We start from the raw sequence: 11,229 nt of genomic DNA on the forward strand, positions 1-11,229 counted from the left end.
ATTTTTTAAGTAATAGGGAATTAAAACCTAAGTTAGCATAATTTAAAACATCAATTTTTTTACAACTAAAGGGGAAGTTGATTTATTTCTAAGGTAGCCCAGGGGGGGAATCACTACACACTGATGGTGAGTGTCTGTCAGAAACTGTGGGACACACCCATTATGCAAATAGATTGTGACAGAAGCCAGTGGAAAAGAAGCTGTTAATGGCAACAGACTAAACTCAGTTATTATAAGTTGGTTCAACTCAAAGATCTCAGTTTGAATAGTACAGTATATGTGCCCACAAATGTTCAACTAACTCAAAATAGTTGAGTATTGTTTAGAAATATCCAATTTTATGTAAAACAGACTTAAATCATTTGAGTACAAACAACATATGGGTTTACAGTGCATGAGTTTCAGTATAGAACTATGCTGTAAAGTTCAAAGTGCAAAACAGCAAAAAACTGCTGCTCATTTAGCACTATAAACACCATTATTCTGAATGTGATTACTTTATTTTATATAACTGCTGCTGTACTTTTCTGGTGGTAGGTAAATGTGCACATTTTTTGTTTGTTTGTGCTGTTAGTGGTGTTTGTTAGCTCTGCTGTGTTGCTGTGCTGATATCTACTCACTGTATGGGCTGAAATATGCACTCTTGAGAGGGGTATCTGTTTAGCTGGGTTAAAACTTTTCATTCATTTATTTAATTCTTTCCTCTGTATGACCTGTTAGTTTTACACATTCTACACATACAGAAACTGAATGAGAAGCCGCTATAGTGAGACTCGCACAGAGATGTTGTAATCCTAAACTCCTAAATATGATCTGATTTGCTTTCAGGATCAACTAAATTAGGGAAATGTTGACCGATTGCATATTTCGGTTCAAAATCACCTGACACCATAGTGATCGATTATTAAATCTTTGGTATATATGCACAGCTTCTATATATGCACACTATACATTCTTATGTATTATCTGTATATTACTTAATTTTACAGCTACAACCTTCAGCGTTTATGGAATATACCTATATATTTTTTTAGCCTTGCTGTGTGGGCTAGCCTTGCTGTGTGTGCTGTGTTAGTCAAATTCACACTAAACATAGTAGGTTTATGTATTTATTAAAAAATAATAATGATCAGGCTTACAACATATATTTCCAAAAGACAGAACAGTTGAGAAGATATCAATCAGTTTCAGGCTTCTTTATCCTCCTCCTGAAAAGACAAGAAAAATGTCTCATATTAAAGGCAGAGGATGGAACTTCATAAAGAATTTAAAGGAATAATTAAATAATTTAAATAATTAAATAATTTACATTAATACACATACATCTCCACAAGATTAATACTGGATAGATATGTTTAACTCAAATCATATCCACACTAAAAAACAAGTTTCCACCTTTCTAACTACTATTATTTAAAAATATATATAATTTTTAATGGAAGTAAAAGTAAAAAGATTTTATGCTGTACTTAATTAATCACGAAAGGCTGTTGGACTGTCAGATTCACATTACGTCAGAAAGTCTGAAATATATTAAGGTTTTTATCAGACAATCACTATATATATATATATATATATATATATATATATATATATATATATATATATATATATATATATATATATGCCAAATATGTAAACTTGTTTGCAGCAGTAGTGCAAGCATAAAGTTATCCAAAAGCAGTGTGTAAGACTGGTGGAGGAGAACATGCCAAAATGCATGTTTGGAAAAAACAGGGTTTTTCCACCAAATATTGATTTCTGAACTTAAAACTTTTCTCATTTTCTAAATGACAATATATTTATTTGGAATTTGGGAGAAATGTTGTCTGTAGTTTATAGAATAAAACAACAATGTTCATTTTACTCAAACATAAACCTATAAATAGCAAAATCGAAGAAACTGATTCAGAAACTGAAGTGTTTTCAGAATTTTTTTTCAGAGCTGAATAAAATAAATAAAATAAATGAAATAACTCCTTTGTTTTAAGTGGACAGTTATATACCGATGGAGCTAAAACGCTTAGTCATGGTGAAATAAATAAATAAATATTATAAAGGTTTACTGTGTCTCTGTGGGGTTTGGCAGCACTGCTCTCCAGAACAGCAGCTGGTTGGTCTTCAGCCAGGTCGGGGTGTGTGTTCTCCGGGTCATTCGGGCCCTGTGCAGAACAAGCACAAACATTCGGGTCATCTCCTCGAGTTTGTTTAGCTTAACGCTCTGAGATAAAATTTCACATGAACCCACAAATCTGCTATTTCTATTTCTAGTCTGTCTTTTCTTCTTCTCTCCTTTATCTGACTTAGTAATCTAATACTGCTTCAGCTCTAAGACACTGTGGATCTGTTTACAGTTGGGGCTGCAGAACTAGTCATTTTTTACTAGTCAACAAGTTATTCAAAAATACGTCCACTAGTCGTAATTTTCGTATCAAACCAAGACAGCATGAAGAATCAGCCCAAGCTTGGACGATGTATGGCAGCATCAGCTGAGACTCTTTATCGGCCATGAGCAATTCGTTTATACTCGGCAACCGGGGTGTTAGCACAAGCGGCACGGGCAGATTCCCATATTATACTCCGCAGCCAGAGTGCTGGCACAAACAGTGCAGGCCAATTCCCGGGCCGAAGTGCTACTGGGCGATTCCTATATTACTATATTTTTCGGACATTAAGGCGCATTTAAAATCCTTTAATTTTGCCCCAAAAATTACAGTGCGCCTTATAATCCAGTGTGCCTTATGTATAAATTCTACCAGTCAGACATTAAGTAACAGTAAGGGCTTTTTCACACCTGTAGTTCGTTTCTCTGGTCCGAATCAGTTAATGAGTTCATTTACTTGGAGCGTTTTCTCGCTCTGTTCGGTCTGGTTTCACATAGGCATAAATGTAAACGCACCAAAATGCGCATCAATAAACCATGCGAGCAGCCTGTGTCCTCTGATTGGTCAGAGCTGTCTGACACGGGAGTACGTTAAATATAAATATACGAAAAAAATAAATACAGAGAGAAGATTTTGTGTTCCAGCGCAAATATCTGTGCTTTAACACTGAACGCTGAAACGCTGCACTTTCAAACACAGTGTTTCTACGTGCAGCGCAGGTTTATACATAATAAACAGAGTCACGCGGCTGTGAGCAGTGAATGCAGCGCAGACGGCGCGTGCACGGACACAGTGTTTGTTCACAGCTGTGGTAATTAGCTTATCTGGCTAATATATCAGTTTAAACTGTGCTTGCTTTATCAGCAGTTTAGCTCAAATAAATGGCTTATATTTAATAGCTGGATCCGATCGGGACCGGATCACGTTCTCACCACAAGTGAACCGCTCCAGAGTTCGTTTGGTACCGGACCGAGACCACCTTCTCTAGCTGGTCCGGTTCTTTTAATCCGCACCCGAGTGCGATTACTGTTTTCACACCTGCTCAATCGAACCGCACTAAAGTTACAAACGGACCAAAGTTCGTTTTAACCGGACCAAATATTGCTGGTGTGAAAACGCCCTGAACTGTTAGTTGGTAGTGCCCTGGGTTATCAGAATACTCAGCGTTCCTCAGTGTTGGAGAAATTTCACTTAAAATTCACCCTTACTGTATCTAAATCCACGCTTACTGTAAATAAACGGAAGCACTTTACTCACCAAATAAACACTTTCAGGAGAGACATCTGTGTAGATTAACATCCAGCTTTTGTTATTAGTGTCGATTAATGCGCCTTATAATCAGGTGTGCCTAAATATTCCGAAAAGTACGGTATACTCCTCAGCCTGAGTGGTGGCGCAAGCGGCACAATCCGATTTCCATATGAAACTTGGCAACCGGGTGTTGTTGGCACCTGTGGCTTGCACCAATTTCCATATTATACTATTAAACTAGATGAGCTGTTTTTCTGAGCTGGATTACTGGCTCAGTCGATGACAGACTCATGTCTCTGTGTTGATCAGTCTTCCACAGCTCTGTGGTTTTAGGGTCTAGTTTTAGAAATCCAAAATCAAACAGTGCAGTATGACCTAAAATAAAGTAGTCATTGTTCGGTATTAAGTATTGTGTCTTTGTACTTATTTGGCTGAAGGTCAAAAGTGCTGTTGCCAAATATTTGGTGCAGAACAGAAAGAGAAGTTGGGCAGAGATTTTAGTAATATTAAGAATAAATATAGTAAAGTAGTATTAATAATTGATACATCTATTTATATTTTGTTTATTTATTTGTATTTATTTGCACACATTTCTTTAAAAAGGGCGGCCAGGAGCATGTTTTTGTGCACGAACAAAATCATGCTGATTTACAAGTAATTTGGGATGCGAGATGTCACTTGGATTTTTATAACCTGACATTAGGTGTGAGATGTGCTCTAATTTATAAATCGTTAAATTTGACACCATTTCTAAACTCCATTATCCCAATCTAATAACACACATATATATATATATATATATATATATATATATATATATATATATATATATATATATATATATATATATATATAAAAAATAAAATATAATCCTAGGTTAATCTGTAGATAAATATATGGTAAGATTAGTCACCTCCTCTTCTGGCTGGTTCCGGCTTGGCTCTGGTTGGGGTGGAGGACTGGCAGGTGGAATTTTAGCAGATGCAGATTCATCAGGCTTTACTTCTGCATCCTCCACACCTTCCTTCACTGTGCCATCTTCATTTGGTAGCTGCTGATTCTCTGCATCCTATAAAGCATTATACATTAAATCTGAGAGACAGTTAGATTCAGATTAGAGAGCTTTTCTTTTGTAGGACACCGATACATAACTCCATAGTCATTAGTGTGGAGTCGACCTGTGTGTTCACGTTGTAAAAATACACCAGCAGCTCATTTAAGGGAACAGTAATGTAATTGTATTCTTTATTCTGTTTATTGTTGAGTTAAAAAGCTGTTTAAGCTCTGCAGTGCGTCCATCTGTGTGTGTGTGTGTGTGTGTGTGTGTGTTTAACGAGCGGTGGTGTACGAGCGCTGGGTGCACCTATAGGCATGGACGATTTACTGTTGTCAGGGTTTTAATCAGTCAGTGGAGCACCTGTGTTTTCCACCACCAAAGTAAAAAAACACGCCAGATATTTTCCTGAACACACCTCACTTCCGGACCACCACACCCATCAGTATAGATTTATTCCTAAACTCTGACGCTATTTTAACAGTACGACCGCCTTGTGCAGGTAGTGGCACTGTTTCTAAACTCCATTATCCCAACCTAATTTAACTTTATGCTGTAAAATATAATCCCAGGGTTAATCTATAGATAAATATATGGTAAGATTAGTCACCTCCTCTTCTGGCTGGTTCTGGCTCGGCTCTGGTTGGGGTGGAGGACTGGCAGGTGGAATTTCATCAGATGGAGATTCATCAGGTTTTATTTCTGCATCTTCTACACCCTCCATCACTGTGCCATCTACATTTGGTAGCTGCTGATTCTCTGCATCCTATAAAGCATTATAGTTGAAATTTGAGAGACAGTTAGATTTAGATCTAGATTTAGATGAAATATTGTCATTTAGAGCATTTATTTGCAGAAAATTAAAAAAATGGCCGCAATAACAAAAAAGATTCAGAGCTTTCAGACCGTAAATAATGCAAAGAAAACAAGTTCATATTCATAAAGAAATCAATATTTGGTGGAATAACTCGAGTTTTTAATCACAGTTTTTTTCATGCATCTTGGCATCATGTTCTCCTCCACCAGTCTTACACACTGCTTTTGGATAACTTTATGCTGCTTTACTCCTGGTGCAGAAATTTAAGTAGTTCAGTTTGGTGGTTTGATGGTTTGTGATCATCCATCTTCCCCTTGATTATATTCCAGAGGTTTTACATTTGGTAAAATCAAAAAAACTCAACATTTTTAAGTTGGCTCTTATTTTTTTCCAGAGCTGTATATACCCATACACAGGGTATCTGCAGGTACAGGGGAAGTAAATGCAAGTCAATATCACTCAGAGAAACAATTACAAAAGTTTTCAACAAAACAGCTAAATAAGCACCAATATTAACTTAATAGACTTAATAGATATTACTTGACAAACCAACACCTTAACACCTTAAATTTAGTAATTTTTCATTATTTAAAAATATGTATTCAAACTGTGAACATACAGAGTTTTAGCACACAAAAATGTAAAACAAAGCAGAACATGTTTTATATTTAACATCCTTCAAAGTAGCACCTCTTGCAGTTTTGTACATCTCTGCTGCATTTTCTCAGTCAGTTTTATGAAGTAGAATCACCTGGAATTCAGGCTTTCAGTTAACAGCTGTGCTGAACTCATCAAGAGTTAATTACTTGAATTTCTTGCCTTTAATGTGTTTAAGAGCATCAGCTAGGTTGATCAGGTCAGTCAATCCTAAAAAGAACTTTTCAAGCATCCTCAAGTGTAGTTGCAAAGACCATCAAAAAACAGTATAATGATGAAACTGGCACCCATCAGGACCACTCTAGGAAAGGATAGAAGAGTAAGAGTTTCCTCTGTTGCACAGGTTAAGGTATCAGAGTTACCAGTCTCAGAAACCACAAGTTAAGAGCTCTTAAATGCTTCTTCACAAAGTATTTTTTTGTTTGTTTAACACTTTTAAGTTACTACATGATTTCTTGTGTGTTCCTTCATAGTCTGAATCACTTCACTATTTATTTAATATGTAGGAAAAAGGACATTGAATGATAAGGTGTATCAAAACTGGTACATTTTGACTGGTACTGCATGTCTGCATGTCTACAGTTTCCCCAATCTACAGTACTGTCTCTGTCTTTAACTAAAAGCAGAAGAAGAATTTCCTAAAATAGCGCCCCCTCAGAGCCATGAATAATGCTGTTGGTTCCGCTTAGTTCATTCAGCTAATAAATCAGATAATGATAAATGATAAATGCGTCTATTGTTCAATAATAACCACGGGACTGTCTATGAGGTATTATATATCTACAGTGATGGTGAGGAACAGAAGCTTCACCTCTTCCTGAAAATGAGACTCGGATGTTGGAAGCTCGGCGCCCTCTTCTGGCTGAAGCTCTGCTGCTCCATCAGCTTCAGTAGGAGCTTCTGGGTCTGTAGTTAGTGATGGTTCAACAGGGTCAGATGAAACAGTTTGGTTCTTGAGAAGAAATGGAAAAGAAAAGATGCAAAGCCTTTACACTGTGTTCCTAACTATAATGCAAGTGATGTTTTTCTCTGATTTTCCTAAATGATCAATGCAAATGACTATAATTTCAAGTACAAATCCAATTTTTGCTTTTTTTTTTTTGTTTTTTTTTTTTTGGTTTGTTTTTGGTCTGTTATCATTGGGAGGTTTGTTTAATAAAATTGGATTTATACTTAACAGGTCATGACTTGCAAGTAAAATTTAATAAAGAAACCAAATAAACACAAAGCACAGCAGCAGATATTACATTTTATTAAATCTTTATTCAATTTTACTTGCAAGTAATGACCTGTTAAGTATAAATCCAATTTTATTTAACAAACCTCCCAATGATAACAGTAATTTATACAGCAATAAACAAACAGTAAAAAACAAAACAATAAATAAACTGAGAAAAGGAACAGCAACCTAACCGATGTGAAAACATAGAAGAACCAACAAACTAAAGCCCTATCTGGACGGGTTTAGTTTGTGAAAAATGATAAAACTCTTGCATCTGGACTGCAATTGAAAAAACAGGAGGACCAGTGAGTTTTTTGGCTTTTTCAGTCACGTGACATCGCGTTCAGTAGCTCCTCCATTTCCATTCCCTGTTGTGTTTACTTGTGTTTACGTAGATGTGCAAAAGGCATGTACTAATTCTCTTAATTATTCATGGGTGTGTTTTGGGTGTTACATAAAATAAACCAATCAGCGTTTCACTTTTTAGCCATTCCCTTTAAGAGCCAGATGAGCTCTGACTTTGGCACGTTCATATCTTAACAGCATGGCACTTTTCTGCTCATCACCAGTCTAGTTATGAGTATTTCTCTACAGTGATGGTGAGGATCAGAAGCTTTACCTCCTCCTGCGGATGAGACTCTGATGCTGGAAGCTCAGCGCCCTCTTCTGGCTGAAGCTCTGCTGATCCTTCAGCTTCAGTAGGAGCTTCTGGTTCTGTAGTTAGTGACGGTTCAACTGGATCAGATGAAGCAGTTTTGTCCTTGAAATGAAGTGATAAAGATAAAAATACGTGGTGCCAGGCGATTAAAACATTATGCGCTATGATTAATAATTACATCCGTTGAATTTTAGCTGAGAAACAAATGAATTAATAAATTAATGAATGAATAACTGGTATATATATTCTTAAAAGCTCCCCGTAATGAACAGCAGTCAGTTACAGCTGCTGTAAATACTGTATATCTTTTACATTATACTAATTTATTGTAGCTGCACCTTTATTCACCTAAACATTACAAAACTATTATAAAATAATCTCACACAGTCCTGCTTAAAAGGCTTAAAAATAAGATGCAAATATTAAAATAATTTAGAAATCTGTCCAAACGAAGTAAAAATAGTCAGAATACAAAACAAATGGATGTTCTTTAATTTTTTAGTCAATACATTCACTGATTTTAGTACACAGCTTTTAATTTATATTACCAGCCCTGGGGGCTTTTATTATGAAGCCCAAAATGGCAGATTATCCATAATGGTTATCAGCTAACTGGAGATGCTAACGCTGCTAATGTATCATCAGCAGGTGCTGCACATTTCATTCTCTCCTTTTTTTCCTCCTACTTGGTCTTTTTGCTCTCACCTGTTCAGCTCTGATTTGCTCCGCCTCATCTCTCAGGTGTTCCTGATGCTGTTCCTCCTCTCTGGCTCTCTCCAGCTCTTCTGTTAGCTGCTTCTTTAATGCAGCACTCTAGGAAATTCATATTAAAATCTTGTGGTGTTATAATGTAATGTAATAAATAATGCTTACTTTTTATGTGTTTAGGTTTATACCTGTGTGAAACCAAACCAAACAGAGGGAGAAACTCTCCAAATAAACAAACTCATCAACTGATCCGGACCATAGAAACTAGAAACAAATGCCTGTTTGTTTGTTTGTTTGTTTGTTGTATAGAATGCATTTGTGTATTTAGTATATAGAATTCAGAAGGTAAAAACATACACACATGCAAATTAAATAAATTGATTCTATTTAAAGAATTTTAGGCTAATTTAAAAAGCAGTAAAACTATCCTGACCTATTATAATATAGTAAATAAAGAATACCACCACACTATTATTATGCACAATTATTTATTTCTTCCTTACAAAAATGCAAGAAAAACAATCATGTAAATAAAACGAATGAGTGACACCAATAATATAAATATAATTTAAGTTTGACAATCTTAAATAAAAATTTAGTTACATTTAAGCATCCATTATTAAGTGCTTATTAATTCACTGAATATTTTTGTAATTAATACTGTTAATACTTTTAATTGGTTGACAACACCAGTTTATATATCGATGAGATACTATAGCATCTCAAAATAATGACTTAGTATTTTACAGCTTCCGGTCACTGTAGAAATATAGAAAATTAATTAAATAATGAAATAATAAAAACACTGAATGAGAAGGTGAGGTACTGTATCACAATAATTCACATTTTAGCCCACTAATCAAGGAAATCACAGTATTTAGGATAAGTATCTTTAAATATTACCCACCTTCTCTGCTCTCTCTGTGTTTTCTTTATATTGTGAGATAAACCGAGCCAGGAATTCTATAGGATCTGCAGGTCTCTGTTCATTTACCTCCACTAAACCCTCCACCAGACACCTGCCCACTGTCTGCTTCAGGTACTCAGAGTCCATCCTCACCTGTTCTCACTAATCCGGACTAAATCAACAACTATTAACAACAGAAACTAATCATTTATTCATTTGAAAAGCATCAGTCTGAATTATAAAGAAATTACAAAAAAAACTGTAGGGCTAATTATCGCTGAATTTAACGCAGATAAGTTATCTGACCTTTAAAACCAGAATGTTTAAAGATTTTAAGATATGTAGAATATATAATTATACAGATATATAGCTATTAAACTGATTTAAACACCGAACTCGCTCCGAATCTCTCCCGTGTTTAGCGTTTTCTGTCTCCATAGCAACCGTGCACCGCTGAAAACGCTCCCCAGCGACCAAAAAACAAAATAAAAGTACCCAGGTCTTGAATAAACAATGACATTAATTAAAAATTATTATTATTATTATTATTATTACTATTTTTATTATTATTATTATATCGTTATATTCGTAGTATTCTTAATATTGTTGTAATTATTGTTATTATTCTTATTCTAACGTTTTTGTGTCTCCAAAGCTACCGTGCAGCGCTGAGAACCCTCCCCGGCAACGAAAAACAAAATGAAAGTACCGAAGTCTTTATTTAAAAAATTACATGAATTAAAAATGAATTATTATTATTTTTTTATTATTGTTGTAATTATTGTTATTATTCTTATTCTAGCGTTTTTCTGTCTCCATAGCAACCGTGCATCGCTGAGAACCATCCCCTGCGACGAAAAAGCAAAATAAAAGTACCGGGGTCTTTATTAAAATAAATAAATAAATAAATGTATATAAATAATATATTACGTCATTATTAAGAATATTTACAGCAGATGATACAACTTATTTGAGTACCTAAATTGCCTTTTTTATGGATCGGCTGTACAGGTTCTGTAGTGATAACTGTTTGGCTCCAATGATCTTACTGGTTTGGCTATTATTTATAATAATAATTCTTATATTAATAATAATCATCTTTCTACTAAAAGCATCTTTAATCTTTTAGATTAAAGATACTCGAGCTGTGATCAGAAAGGTGTAGCTACAATGATTACTGCATTAGTATGTATTTGATTTTTAGTTTTCATCCCTTTTGTTAATAAATAAATTAGCCTCTTTATTTGTTTTGTTTTTTTAGTGAAATAAATAGTAATAAAACTCCACACACCGCTGATATTTCAGTGCTGTGTGATGATTCATTTTACCATTAGTAGAGAGCTGGCCCGGTGTGTAATATCATCAGCCCCCATCAAGAACACACACACACACACACAGCTCAAATTCCCTGGGCTTGAGGGTCAGGGAGGTAAAAATAAAAATATTGTGACAGACTCTTCAGAAACTAAAATCTTACTACTACTACTTTTACTTGTTTTTCTACTACTACTGCTGCTACTACTGCCATTTTTACTATTACTACTAGTAGTAATACTATTACTAGTACTGCT

At 35.1% G+C, this 11,229-nt stretch overlaps 1 protein-coding gene across 2 annotated transcripts; it reads right to left on the reverse strand.

The window, feature by feature from the left end:
• Positions 1–1,096: 1,096 nt before the first annotated feature.
• dydc2 (DPY30 domain containing 2) lies at positions 1,097–10,106 on the reverse strand. 2 transcript variants are annotated; one of them, XM_007238966.4, is made up of 8 exons: positions 9,659–10,103; positions 8,749–8,856; positions 8,005–8,145; positions 6,975–7,115; positions 5,300–5,455; positions 4,549–4,704; positions 2,067–2,162; positions 1,097–1,208 (listed from the first exon to the last, which is right to left on the reverse strand). In XM_007238966.4, the coding sequence occupies exons 1-8, from the start codon at positions 9,803–9,805 to the stop codon at positions 1,188–1,190; spliced, it is 966 nt and encodes a 321-aa protein (XP_007239028.3). In that variant the 5' UTR covers positions 9,806–10,103; the 3' UTR covers positions 1,097–1,187. The 2 variants fall into 2 exon arrangements, with proteins under 2 accessions (XP_007239028.3, XP_049320532.1); XM_049464575.1 differs by lacking the exon at positions 5,300–5,455 and having other exon boundaries at positions 9,659–10,106.
• Between the last annotated feature and the right edge of the window lie 1,123 nt (positions 10,107–11,229).

Source organism: Astyanax mexicanus, chromosome 15 (assembly GCF_023375975.1).
Source record: "Astyanax mexicanus isolate ESR-SI-001 chromosome 15, AstMex3_surface, whole genome shotgun sequence".
In the NCBI taxonomy this organism is placed as follows: domain Eukaryota; kingdom Metazoa; phylum Chordata; class Actinopteri; order Characiformes; family Acestrorhamphidae; genus Astyanax; species Astyanax mexicanus.

Bases quoted from the DNA above. Each gene is read 5' to 3' on its own strand.
- dydc2 (XM_007238966.4), bottom strand. From the start codon at position 9,805: ATGGACTCTGAGTACCTGAAGCAGACAGTGGGCAGGTGTCTGGTGGAG. The intron at 5,456-6,974 runs GTGAAGCTTCTG...AATGCTTTATAG, and splicing joins AGTCTCATTTTCAGGAAGAG to GATGCAGAGAATCAGCAGCT. The intron at 1,209-2,066 runs GTAAACCTTTAT...TTGTCTTTTCAG, and splicing joins CCAAACCCCACAGAGACACA to GAGGAGGATAAAGAAGCCTG.